The sequence below is a fragment of the Rhopalosiphum padi genome, chromosome 2 (assembly GCF_020882245.1).
Source record: "Rhopalosiphum padi isolate XX-2018 chromosome 2, ASM2088224v1, whole genome shotgun sequence".
In the NCBI taxonomy this organism is placed as follows: domain Eukaryota; kingdom Metazoa; phylum Arthropoda; class Insecta; order Hemiptera; family Aphididae; genus Rhopalosiphum; species Rhopalosiphum padi.
This window is the reverse complement of record NC_083598.1, coordinates 79,600,180-79,615,314: the sequence shown is the minus strand read 5'-3', so window position 1 is coordinate 79,615,314 and position 15,135 is coordinate 79,600,180. Positions and strand designations below refer to the sequence as shown.

The window sequence follows — 15,135 nt, the reverse complement described above, 5'->3', positions numbered from 1 at the left end:
CATTTCATTACTAAAAGTAAATCATGAGCTCTATTAACAAAGAACTTACAGCAGTAGAGGAAATTTAATATAAATTAATTTATATTAGACCTTTGAAAACATTTTTTTGGATAGTGATATACATTGTACGTATGCATTGCTTTAAATAAACTATTGTCAATCGGAAAAACATGACTCTTTAGAAATGTTCAATAGTTTTTTATAAATAATGAAAAGTTTTCGTTAAGTCACTAACACCATTAAAATATGCTGATAAGCATTACGAATTATCCTTAACAAACGTTATTAAAATAGTTGTATTATTCAGAGATTTAAATTTTTTGCCAATAGAATTTTATTTTAGTACTGTTTACGACGTGATCGACAAGTAATCGACAAACTGTGATTTTTGACATATACAATTTTGAATTTTTATTGTTAAATTGCAACAATATTATTTACTAATTTTAATTAAAAACCGTAAAACTATTGAGTAATTGTAACAATTATAAAAAATTGTAATTTTATAGTACCACGATATATTGTAAATACTTTAATAAAACGAATTTACATAAAGAGTTTTTACAATGATATTAATATACGGTAAATCAGTTTTTATATTAACTTTTTCTATAAACAATTTTATTTATTCAATATTATATTTTATTAAATAATAATATTGCATAATAATAATAGTTAAACATTTAAAATACAAGTCAAAAATCACATTTTGTTGATTACTTTATCGTGTCTTAAACAGTACTTAAATACATTTCTTCTGGGGAAAAATGTAAATTTCTGAATAAACCAATTGTTTTAATTGTTAACTGTTAAGCGCAATTTGTAATGCTTATCAGCATTTAATAATTTTAGGATTTTACGAAAACTTTATATCATTTCTAGAAAACTATTTAACCTTTTTAAAGAGTCACGTTTATCAATAATTTACTTATTAAAGGTAATGTATATGCATAATGTGTAACACCCTATCTAACAAAATGTTATCACAAAACTAATAAAAATTATTTTTTCTTTAATGTGGCAAACCCTTCGTTAATAATGCTATCCGTTTTTGCGTATGCTGCTAACTGGTAACGAAATCCGGGTACTCTTAATGATTGCAGCGAGATTACAGGCTTGCTGTTCAAAATGGGTCTATTTGAACTGTTTGCCTCGACCACATCCTCGGGCATTTGGATATAGACTTGTTTGATCCAGGGATGTTGCAAAGCATCCTTTAATTTTGTTCGCTTATTGCAGTTTGGCTCCAGGAATGTTGCAATCAGCTCTTTCAGTCCTCTGCTTCGCATATTTGACCTCCGGAACGAATATTTTTTAGCCATCTATATTCGTGAAATATCAATGTTGTTTAATGTACATAATTAATCAAATCTCAGTCAATAAAAAAATAATAATGAAATGCGCTTTGTATTCAATAATTATATACGTTTATATAACAGTTTTAATACCAAAAATTAGAAGAAAAAAAATATTTGCTTAATAGATTTTATTGTAAAACCACAATAACATAACTAATTTACTTCTGATATACATTTGGATGAATGGGAATTTCTATACCACTACTACTCTTATGTATAAGTTATGTGTTGTAATAAAAATTGATTTTAATAGGCTACTTTAATAATTTATAATATTGTTTAGATACAATACATTACTTAAAATTGTGTTCTAACGACAACAGTGTAACAGTATTTTTCCGATAGTAATTATAAAATATGACTGTTTAAAATTAATGAATCAGTTTAAATTATGTATTATTATAAACAATAGATATATTTATATATTAGTGTGTAGTTGTATATGATAGTACTGTATTTATTATAAAGCAAAGGTACATTATATAGTGTTCAAATTTTTTATTTACTAAAAATGTTTACTTTAATTGTCATGACAAGAGTTATTAACTTAACGTATATTATATATTGCTAAAGATAAGAAACGAAATATCATAAGCATTACACAATTATCCATTTATTAACAATTTTTTTATTTGGGTTTTGTCTCTCTTCGATAGTTCGATCAATTCAGCACAGAATATTGTTTTATAGTTTTTATATTTAAAAACCACAATGTTTTTATATTCAAAAATTATTTATATTTTTTGAAAAATAATTAACTTATTTATTTGTATTATCTACTACAGTAATTTTTTAGGTTAAAAATATTGAAAAATTAAAAAAAGTACTTGCTTACGATCGCCATTTAATTTATATGATTTGAGATTTTTAACTGCCCCAAAAAGTTCTTCAAAAAAAATAAAATTATTGTAAAATCAGTCTGTAAACAGAGTGTTTTAAAAGTGTTCATCCGATTACAAATTTATATAGCTAACGACCCATATACTAATAGAAACTCAAAATAAACTTGGTTACCTATTTTATCTTTGAATCTTTCTATTAATATATGGGTCGTTTACCTGCGGCTAACAATTGCCGAGCTATATAGATTTGCAATCGTATGAAGACTTTTGATACACTCTGTACAATATAAAATTATCATAAAATATTGTTATCTTTTTGCGGAACGAAAAACGTCGTTTGATGATATAAATAATTATTTCCTATGTCTGTGTCTGTATCATTATTTTTCTTTTAACATTTAGGAGCTGGCTGATAGTTAGTTGGCTTAAACTAGGATCACTCGTACATTTGGTATGTTAATGCTATGAATATATTATAACATTTTAGACTTTTGCAGCATCCTTCATAAAAATTGTAATTTCAATACATTATTATGTCTTATAAAATACATCCTGAGAAAACTGAAATCATTTTGAATATTTTTTGAAATTTTAGAAAATGCTGTAATTCCATCCTCCCCACACCTACACCGCTATATCACTGGCTTTTATTGATATCAAGAAATAATCAAATATTGTTGACTTATCATATTATCTTTAGTCTATCATATTATATTAAGATTTTAATCGTATTTTTTCTGAAAAAAAATGTAGCTTCCGCCACTTTTAGATTTCTAGATCTATGGCTGGTGAATAATTCGAATAAAAATAATTTAATAATTATATAATTCAACTGAAACCTATTAGGTAGGTATTATGAAAATAAAAAAAATCATAAGATTTTTATTTGAATGATAATTTTTTACTTAAAGTTCATATTTGTATTGTCTATATATTTTTTAATGAGGACAAGTTTAAGTACACACAACATTACACAAGTTTCTGTGAAATCATGAACGGACAATTTAGTTTTAGTGGTCGACACTGTATATGACAGTCGCTTCGTAAAGTAATGCAAAACCACCATTGTTACGTCATACCAGTGAAAACGATAGAATAATAAATGTGTTAAAACATATAGAACGTAAACAAAATAATAAGCAATGTCGAATGTACACATTTATTACAATCTAATAATATATTACACTATGTTTTTTTTTAATGATATATGCAATATGTATCAACCTACGACAAAATGTGAATAATTTGTTTTCTCAGATTCTACAACCATTTATAAGTTATAATCACTAGGGGACACGGCAATGTTTTACAATAAGTCTAAAATCTTATAATAACTTTTACGCTTTTATAAATGATGTATTAGATTACATCATACTAGTTTCGATATTTTACGGTGAAATTTGTTATTCTATGTAGGACGTTATTGAAATAGACGATATTATTCAGTTATAATGTAAATTAGAAATAATTATATATGTGACTATAATCGATAATTAATTTTAATTTATAGTTATTTTGAAAGATAATATTTTATAATTTATAAAATATATTATATCATAATACAATTATCATTATATTTGATGATTAAATATTTTTTTGTCAGATGTTAAATTTTAAATTATATATTATTATGTCGATTTAAAATATGTAATTATGGTAATATATTATTATTATTTTTAAATCCTTTTAAATACCTTTCAAACTTGTCAAAATGGACTATTATCCTTAATAATTAGTACATTAAGTTTAAAGTCTTAAAAACTACATGTTTGAATTTTATTTGGAACATTTAAGAAAAAACAGGATTCAAAAAGAAGTTTGTATTGCCAACGGACATTCATCATGAATTTCCATGAATAGCATATCTACTTAGTCCAAACCAACTTTGTAGTTTATATTTTTAGTTAATGATAAAACGATGGTAAACACGGTTCATGAATCAGCACATTCGTAAGTATGAATATATTATTATATGATATATTTATTCACCCTTCTACTATTCTTCGCTTACAGTTGTGTAGAGAATAATTTTATTTTTGATTTGAAATACCTATTTTAATATATTGGTAAAAATGTAATCAGCATATTTTTTTTAAAATAAACCTAGAGTCTTAGAGTAAGTACATATGAGTAGGTTTTATTGTAATTTATTCCTTATTTATTTTATTCTTTTGGTAAAAGTTGGATATCGATGTTTATAATTAATACATCGAAATTTTAATTATAAAAATAAGTATCGTGATGTTCAATATTTATTGTGCCTATTAATTTTCAACAAATTCAAAACTATTTACTGGGTTTGGAAACAAAGTAATTTAAAAATATAAAACAATTATCCAGGATATGTCATACTTGATTACTTTTACGAAAAGTATTTAAAATAGTATTCTTATTTTAGATGCTGAGTGAGCAAAAGAATGTATTGATTTTATAATGGTGTGTACTTTTTTGTTTTTATGTCTGTATACACAAAAACGACTGAGTCGAAAAAATGGTTAAATTTTCAACTTTGTGAGTGATTCGAGATAGAAAATTGCATCTAATCTGTAATTTATAATTAAAAGAGATCAAAATTAAAAATTCCTAGTATATTTCAAATATACCAGAGAGAAAAAATGAATAACAGGAATTTTTTATGCAAATCATATTAAATATGAATTTTATTATAAAATTGATATTGTAACTCAAAAGCGAATAATGTAGATATCTAATGGAAATTTTCAAAAAATGTTAATACTATCATTTTTTATTTATAATAAAATTTACAAAATATTTTAGCCTGTTCGAGGTATTTAAAGGTTTGAGTAATTTTTATTTTTTCCCAAAAAAAAAATGTTGTAATTTTTTTGTAAATACCGATTAAAAATTATTTACAGAGTAGAATGCGAAGCGCCTTGTAAGTTGTTAATTTTTTAATTGAAAATGGAAGAAAGTCCACGGTCACTATATTCTTTTATAAGTATTCATAGTTAGAATTTTGGAAAATTAAATTTTTACGAGCATTTGAAATTCAAATTTTTAAGATATTAGATATTTATTCAATATTAATTATTTATCCTTAAATAGTTTTTGATATTTTGTTTAAATCAGTCAGTAAATACTTGAAATGTTCACCAAGACCAAATGTTTATATTATCATTTTTAATGTATGATAAAATTTAAAAATTTGCTCACTCCTCTCGAGGTATTTATATATATATATATATGACAAATTTTCAATTTTTTTTAGTTTGTTTTTTATAAATATTGATAAAAGTTTCCTCACAAATAATCTTGAAACTATGCAAATATAATTTATACACACTTTTATACACATTTTAAGTTCAAATTTGACTGAAATTACTTATTTTAAACAATATATAACGTTTTTAACTAATATGTGTTATAATTCAAAAACATTATTTGTGGGAACTTAAAAAGTAAATTATGAATTTTACTAAATGCAATGAATTAATAACATGTTAATTAATTTTAAGATATAGGTGACCTACCTATTTATAATATGAACTTATTCGCACTTTACGGTCAGGTGATGGTACTGACTAAAAAGTTAACATAATAATATGTAGTATATTTATATATTGTTATAATAATTATTAAGTATTAATAATAAAATAAATGCAACTTTTCAGCAATAGTCAAATCGACCGACCGCAATACTTATATCGAAATCCATAATATATATCATTCATGAAATGTACTTATTATAGTGACGTGTTATCACGTGAAAAGGACCGTTTCCGTTCAGAATCATTTTTTGTATACCTATACAATGGATATATTATTGAATTAAAATTTAACACAGCCGTTACTGTGACCCACTGTACACCCAATGTACATCAGAGCGGTACCCATTTCCCACTTTTTTTGTGTTCGCATGCGTTACATAATATCAACTGCTCACCTGTTTCTTTTGTATTTCTTTTATATTCTTGTCTCTGAATGGTTCTGAGTTGTTCGCCATAACAAACAGCACGACACCTATTGCCCAAACATCTACGAGCACTGGGTTATAGGGTTTTTGTCCTGCTAACAGCTCGGGAGATAAGTAGGTGAGCGTGCCGCATGGCGTGTCCGCGCCAGGATTACGTCCTCGGTCAATGAACCTGGCGAACCCGAAGTCGGCGATCCGCACGTTGTAATTGTCGGTGAGTAGTATATTTTCGCACTTCAGGTCCCTATGGACAACGCCCATCCGATGCATATATATGAACGCGTATAAGATTTGCATTATCCACGAACGGATTTGGGTCTCTTCCAGGGTCTTACTATGGAGGTATGTAAAAAGGTCACCGTTCGCAGCGTATTCCATATTAATGAAAATCTTGTATCCGTTCTGCAGAATGCTGTAAACCTGCGGAAAAGGACACACTTTCAATGCATGTTGGAAATACCGAAAATAAATATTTTTATGTACTGAAATAACACAGTCCACCGTCCATATATAAGTGGTCTAATTATTATAAACATAACTTTTTTTCCCGATCCAATGTGTTTGAAATACGATTTTGGAAAATTATTTCTGAGAGTTAAAATTACTATAATATATTATGTAGTTCATAATTTATTTTTATTTATCCAAAATAAAATACACATATTATGACCAAAACGATTATTATTTACGTGTTTCTATGATAAATCTAAGATATCTATAGCTAATGTATTTAAATATTTTGTTGAATCACCTATTTATGTTCATTGAGTAGTCAAATTATGTTTTATGTTTAAAGTTTTGGCACGAGTATATGGTGAAACTTATTGTATAATATCCCTAGAGTAATACAAATAAGTGTACAATATTTTCAATAAATTCGTGACATGGCAACAATAAAAAGGAAAAAAAAGTGAAAATCTATGCTTTCAAAATTCTGCTGGTTGTCTAAACAGGACTTTGATATAATGAAATCTTTATAATGTCGACAGAAAACTTTTAAACGCAAATAGTTTCCAAAACTCATCTTTAACGTCGTTAATTCTTAGAAAAAATGCTTTTGTTCCTTGTAACCTATTTCTCTTTACCGAGTTCATGACTAAGAATTATCATTTAGGATCTGACTGTGGACAACATCAAAAGAAATAATACGATGGATCAGTTGAGAAGCCTTTAAAGATTGTGTTTGAAAAGAGCTGATTTATAATTTACTAAGGCTTATGAGATATGATACACACCACCTCAGTATTGAATATCAGTATAATATTACTCTAGGAACACATTTCGCATGTTGACATAATACATGTATTTCTAATTCTCTTTTGGATTTTAAAAAAATGTGGCAATTATACTGTACATTGTACTTTTATACTCTATACATTTTTATATTATTGTCATAAATATAATATATGTATTGTATATAATATTATAAACTTTCATTTTTTAAAGAAAAATAATTTCATTTTTAGTAAAATAAACGATTTTTTTCTTGCCTTACGGCACTGTGACCGAATTCAACGAAAACAAATATATTTTATGTAATCTTGGTGATGCACAAAAGATATTCGTACGTGACAAAAAATTATATGGCTATTTTTTTTTTATTCTATGAAATAGTGCCTTTTAAATCGATAATACTAAAAATGTGTTTTTGACAAAACATTTACTGTAAGCAGTGTAAGCTATACGATTTCGTATACTATGGGCTTAACTTAACACTAAAAATGTTTACTTTGAAGTGTTATTCGCTTTTCATTATTGCGTAGGTCTGTTTCTAACTAGAGGATTTCATGTTTGTAAATTACTTTATTCCAATAATGTGTTTTATTTGAGAATGACAAAGTTATTTGTTGGAATTTAATAATAACTATCTATATGTTCGGCAGACACTAGCGTGGGTTGGTTTTCCGAGCACGCTAAATAAAGTTTACATTTTACCATACGAGATACATATGTATTCAAAATAATCTCAACATAAAAATATGGATATTTTAACTGTAAGTACTATTGATGAGAATTTACATTACATAATTAAAAACAAATTTTTAATGCATAAAAAATGAGTAGGTAACGAAAATTGTGATTAATGAAGTGATATAGGTACCTATAATATCACTAGGTATATTTTTAAAACCTAAAAACCATTGTATATAAATTCATCACATGTGATAATGTACTGTAGGTACTTTAAAATTCTATTTAAGCTCGAATATTATAATAATTATTATTATTACGGTTCGTGTAATACACCTATTTCATACTTGCCTGCACAATATACGGATGCCTCAATTTGACTAACACATCCAGTTCACGAGGCAAAAATTTCTCCGCGAACTTAGCGGAAACGCGGTTTTTGTTTATTACCTTTGTTGCGATTGTTATTACATTTCCATCTTCAGGTTTTTTATATTTGGTCAAATAAACCTTAGCAAACGAACCTTCACCAACTTTTTGCCATACCGTGAGATTGTGCTTTCCTAGGAATGAATGGTCTGAAGTATAAATCATTGTTTGTTCCATTAAGTCTGTTTAAATTTATTTAATCTGATGTATTTAATCTCTGTAAAAAGTGTATCGTGTTAGCTCGTGTGAGTTGTAATAATTTAATGCGAAATAAATACTTAACGGTTGCTATGGTTAGTTTTTTTTTTAAATATTTTACATACAATTAATGGGTTTGATTTTTTTAAACGTGGCGTGCTAATGTTCTACCTAACATCTACAAACTGCAAAAGAATATATATGCCCATCTTTGAAAAGGAAATTGAATCTAGGTGGTACTTTGGGGGGTCGAAAGTAAAAAAATGACAGTAGTTTTCAATAGCGTCAGGAAAAACCCTAAAAAAGTAACGGAAAAAACGGGAATTTTTACGCATAACGCATTAATTTTCAAAATATTTAGAACTTTTTTAAACTATTTATAGACTATTGAACTTTTTGATTTTTCACATCTATTATAGTGATCTATTTTCCATCACTACTATACAGCAGAGCGATATCCACTTGCCCGCCTTTTATTTTTTATTTTTAATGTACAATTTTTATGTTGGCTCAATTAACCCAGTAACAATTTTCTGTTTTATAAATACTTTAATATCAACGGTGGTAACTATGTATTCAAACTAATATTGGAAAATAGATAAAAATAATATTAATAACAAGTTAGCTATTTAAAAATTTTATAATTTGTCTTCGATGTGTGCATCCTTGGGTATATGATTTAGGATTACCTAAATCACCTATGTTGTAATCACCTAATTACTTATCACTTATGCACAACATTTCAGAACCACGAGTGCGGTAGACTCGACTGGACTCTGAATCGCCTATACACACATACACATAAAAACATTCCTTTTTATTAATAGAGATTAAAAAATTAATAATAACCATCTTCTTAACTTTAATAATTAATTTTATTATTTATTCAATCTGGACCTATTTTATGTTTTTCGTATTTTTAAAATAATATTTATCACTTTATTCTGTTAAGCTAATAATGAATTAAATAAACGTAATTTATTACCGAGTTTTTACTTAATGAATTAGAACGGATTCTAAAAATAACAACAACTTAATAGCCGAGTATAATTATTTGTAAATACTGTATATTGTGTAATAATAACACAATTAAAAATAACTAGTTTATTCGTTGTGAGTTGTATCATTTAGTTAAACAATAGAAATATTATTAGTGTATCTTATAACTAATAAGCTATATTTATTCATTAAAACTGTTTACTCTGTAATATATGCAATATGCATGTATTATTTCAAAGCAAAAATCATTTAAGTACCTATCTTATGAATAAATCCTCGAATGTACGACTAAAAATTCTGCCATAACTTAAATTTGAAAAATAAGGTAAGTATAACAGTTATGAATTGAAATTCAAGCAAATAGGTTTTGATTTAACTTTAAGTGTAAATGGAAATATTCTATGATAATAGGTTTATAATATATTAAGATAATAAGGATTGGAAATTAATATTGATATTAAAATTAACTCATTAAAATTTTAGAATTATAGATTCTAAGCAAAGCGATGAATGTATTAATTTTACAATGGTGTGAGTGTTTATATTTTTTTTTGTCTGTCATTTACTTTTGGTGAAGTAAAAATAACTTTGGCGGTGTTTTCTGGTAGTAAACTGAATTTAGTTTATATTTTGAGGGATTAAAAGTAAAAATTTTCAGTACTTTATTTAATAATCAGAAAAAAATAAAAATGTTTACCCTAAATCAGTTTTTAATAAAATTGATTTCTTTATTTTGTTATAAATCAAAAATAAATAACCGTAGAAACTTAAAGTTTGCATCAGGTGTTAATAGTATCATCTTCCATCATGGCTTATTTTTAAAATTTGTTGACTGTTTTTGAGTTATTTACAAACAATTGAAATTTTCAATTTATTATTTTTTTTTAACTGTCAATGAAAAATGTTTTGATTGGACGAAAACCTATAAATAATAATATTATAATAAATTCCATGTTTCAAGCAAAATTAAAATCAACATGACGTAATACTAATATTTTTTTCTTCTTTATTTATAATCTACAAATTATACCCACCATTCACGAGGAGAATGTGGTAAAGGAAGGTAAAAGTATACTAAATTACGGAAAGCTTTGTTGTGAGAAGTCAATTAATGACATAATATTTTATATATTTTTTTAATTTTTCCATATTTTTCAAGTTAGAAAAAAATATAACGTTGCGTAGAATACTATATTGTTATAAAAATACAACTTTTTAATTATGCTATAAATAACAATCTCTTGAATAAAATAAATATATTATAAAAAAAAATACATTACATTTATATTTTATTTTCGTACAATAATAAATTCTACTCGGTACAATTAAATTAAAGTATAACATCAAAATAATTTCATATTCCCTCCGTTTGGTATTAATCTGTCACTGATATATCGTAAATGGACAACATTTTATATGTTTATAGTTAAGAATTTGTGACCACATAAAATATTTGTGTTTGATATTGTAGCAACAGTTTTAATATTAAATAATATCCAAAATTAAAAAATGTCCACGAAGTATTTTTGATAAATTTCTAATTTCCAAGCTGCAATTACAGTAATGTTATACATTTCAAATTTTAAAACAAGTATAAAAAACATTTTCAAACTAACAATATAATTAGATTAATTTTTTATAATATTTTGTTTTATTTGTATTATATTTTGTTGATTTTTATATTTTCACTATTGTTTAAATAAATATGACCCTACAAGAAAATACCCTCAGGAAATTAAGTTGAAAAACGATATTGTGTTAAATTAATATGGTAACATTATAATGGATACAATACGTGGAAAACATTTTTTCGTGATGTACAGAGTAAAGACAATTTCTAAAAAAAGTAAACATATTTTTAATAATTTATCTATTATTTTAATAATTATGATGTTACCATATTATATGAATACAATTTGAATTCTATTAATTCTAAAACTTTTAAATTTCTTTCGTTACTATAGTAGTTTTTTACTTTAGAACGCTGATAATTTAGAGAGAAGCAAATATTTTACTAAACCTACATATTATTTAACGTGCTTGCGCTTATATAGTTGAATCAATATAAGTAAGTATCTATTTAACACACATAAATTTAGTTTTGAAGTAATTGTTCAAGTGGTACATAACTAAACATCCATCTTTACTCCAAGTCATATTACACACGGTCTAAAAAGCTATTTATATATTTTTTTATTATACTGATGATAAAATTAACTTTGATAACTAAACTAATATTGCTACAAGTATCATAATTTTCTTAAAATAATTGTATTCTTAAAAAGTTGTATTTAAATAAAATAAATAAAATCAGTAGAACTAATTTCAGATTGAAGTATACTCACATATTTACAATTTAATGAATTGATATTTGTGAATTATTATTATTTATGAATTATTTTTATCACATTATAGCAAAAATTAATTGGTATCTATAGAGTTTATTAAATTTATTAGCTTATTTGAATTTTTTTAAAGAAAAATATAATTATTTAAGTCCTAATCCTCCGTAATAGATTTGAGAAAATTATTAATGAATTAGACATTTTTTGTCCACCATTCTGAAGTTCTAATTATTTAAGACTAATTATAATTTATTATTTCATACTCTAAGGTTAAATGTATTTATTGTATTCTTTTTTTTAAAATAGTTTCAAACAACTATTTATATAAATATAATTTATGTAATACAACCTCACCCGTTTAAAATTTAAATGAAAATTATATAGTATAGTAAAATAAAAAATTGATGCGCAAATTACCTTAAAGTTAAAAATTACCAAGTTACTAATTGTCTGAAATAATAAACAACAAACAATGGTACATATAACATTATCATACATTTTTTTTTTGTCAGCTATTTAAAATTTGATCAAACCTTCGTTATTTTTCACGTTCCAGGCCTTAAGTCAAGGGTTGTTTATAAAAATATGATTTATGTAAAAAGATAAATGGTTTTTTTGAGAAAATAATTACCCGTGAAAGAATAATAATTCATAATATTCATAATATTATATATTAATATTGTATTTATAATTTACATGGGCGAGTGAATTTTTCACTTAATAATATTATGACGCAGGTAATCATAATAAAAAATGATGATGATATTTACATCGCGAAACTGTATGTCAAAAATTACTTATTTGAGTTGCATTCTTTATATTAAATTATACATTAAATTATATTATATTAAACATACCTTACATGTACCTATTACATTTTATATAGAATATCTGTTCAGTGAACCATTAATACGATTAACATCCTCAATTAATTAATATAATATTATATACATTTGTGCAATACTGCAATGGATGTATTTAATTATTGCCTCATTCAATAAAGCGAATGATTAAAAATATTTAACTTAAAACTTACGTAGTACTTGCGAACCAAGCGTAAATTATGTATGTTTTTTTAAGTGTATTATTATATTATATGAATTTTCAATGAATTCAACATGTATAATTTGTGTGTAGTTAACTAGTGCTAACGATGGTTATTGAATTGTTTTGTAATACTAGCATTTCTGTAGACTGTGAAACGATTTTATGGACTGATTAAATATGCTGATATATTACTGAAATATTATTCAAATTTATTTAGGCTGTAAAATGTTGTGTTATTTACGTAATTTATTATTTTACACTCATGTCTCATATAATATGATATTATACGAAACACTGATTTATTTTTATAAGAATGAACAATTATTTTAGTCAATTGAATACTTATATAATAATATTATGCTAACTAACATACCATTCATAACAGTAATAGTTGTAAAACAAAAGGTGGAATGATATAACTTTTAAAAAAATCTCATGTTACCTGTAAAGTTAAGAGATCACTTTAAAAAATAACAACTATAGACAATTAGTACAACTTTACTTACATTTTTCAAATCTGTCATTACAAATCCAAGGAACGACACTGATAATAAATAATTATTTATCCACTAACTTTATTTTAAACGATGGGTGATAAATAAATAAAATTAGTTTGATTAATTGAATTAGACGCACAAAATAAATTTATGAAATAATATTACATTGTAATTTAAACTTAAAATAATTATACTCGAAACATGTTCATGTTTATAGAGATGAAATTCATTATATTATTTTATTATTTTATTATATTTTGCAATGACTTGCTTTTTTGCTGTTTTCAATGAGATTCTTCGATCAAAATTTATTTTAAATAGATTCTCAACTTTTTCAAAAATCAAAACACATATAAATTCTTTGATTCATTTTCATCAATACATTTACGTTACATTTATCTTTATAAGTGATTTTATGATTTTATCGGTATATTGTACAACTAAATTTTTTTCGTTTTTTCAATTATTTTTTTACCTATATGTTTATGATTCTCTTCAGGCTTCAGCCTTAGCACCTTTATTACAAGATGACTTTCTTTTCAATACGTGTTAATTACAATATCATTATGTTTTATCAATTTTTCAAACTCAGCAAATACACCAATACTGTGTGTGTTGGTTCATAATATACTTAAAAAGATAATATTTAAAAAATACTTTAAATATTTTGAAAATATATCTTCGCGTAAACTTAAATTCATTATATACGGAAAAGTTTGAAGTTCAAATGTTGTGATTTTGACGAATTTTGTCCTAAACATTTTAATTTAAAACGCATATTATAAAATGGGACTACACAGCCTATGTATTTTTAATAATTTTATATAGATTTAAAAACAACGTAAGTAGGATTTTTTTATCGACATCAAATTTTTATAACTAGTTAAAAAAGTGTGTAAATATTAAGAAAATTATACTTTATGTAGAAAATGTAAACATAAAAGTTTGTTAAAAATTTCAAGTATCTATAGCTAGGACATTATTTGTTTTTGAATTATAACAATAAAACAAAAATCGTTTGAGGAATAGTTATTATACGGGTGAATATCCCATGTCGTAAAAACTTCAAATGGCCATAAAAATGTAATGAAACATTCCAGTAGACTTTTTATTTCTGTTGTTGGTAGAGAAACTAATGAGGAATATTATATTAAATTTTTAAATTTTAAATAGAAAAATTTAAAATTGATTATGAATTTCTAACTACAAAATAAATAATTTGAAAATTTACAAGATTTTATAGATTATATCAAAATTCTAAATTTAAACTTTATAAAAAATGTTGTAGCTATAAATTTCCGATATTTTTTAACTGGTAATAAATTAGCAACTTATTAGAAATCTCTTAATAAAATGTCCAACTATTTTGATTCAGCTACAATTTACTGTGCAATTTTAACTTTAACTTCACTAAAGTGTATAATAGATCCAATTTTCTATCTTAAACCACTATCAAAGTTAAAATCGAAACATTTTTTCGACCACTTATCGTGTTTACAAAAATAAAATAAAACTAGAGTAACATCATAGTAAAATCAATAAATTCATCACTTCGCTTAATATATAAAATAAGAA

At 24.6% G+C, this 15,135-nt stretch overlaps 1 protein-coding gene across 1 annotated transcript; it reads right to left on the bottom strand.

Annotated features, from left to right (window-relative positions):
- Positions 1 to 760: 760 nt before the first annotated feature.
- On the bottom strand, positions 761 to 6,674 carry LOC132922694 (testis-specific serine/threonine-protein kinase 1-like). Its single transcript, XM_060986338.1, has 2 exons — positions 6,105 to 6,674; positions 761 to 1,322 (listed from the first exon to the last, which is right to left on the bottom strand). Exons 1-2 carry the CDS (start codon positions 6,510 to 6,512, stop codon positions 1,002 to 1,004), a joined length of 729 nt encoding a protein of 242 aa, XP_060842321.1. The 5' UTR covers positions 6,513 to 6,674; the 3' UTR covers positions 761 to 1,001.
- Positions 6,675 to 15,135: the final 8,461 nt, after the last annotated feature.

What these genes read in the sequence shown, in the direction of transcription:
- LOC132922694 (XM_060986338.1), bottom strand. Translation starts at nt 6,512, where the DNA reads ATGGAATACGCTGCGAACGGTGACCTTTTTACATACCTCCATAGTAAG. An exon ending in AAGAAATACAAAAGAAACAG is followed by an intron (nt 1,323 to 6,104) that starts GTGAGCAGTTGA and finishes TCACGAATATAG; the next exon opens with ATGGCTAAAAAATATTCGTT.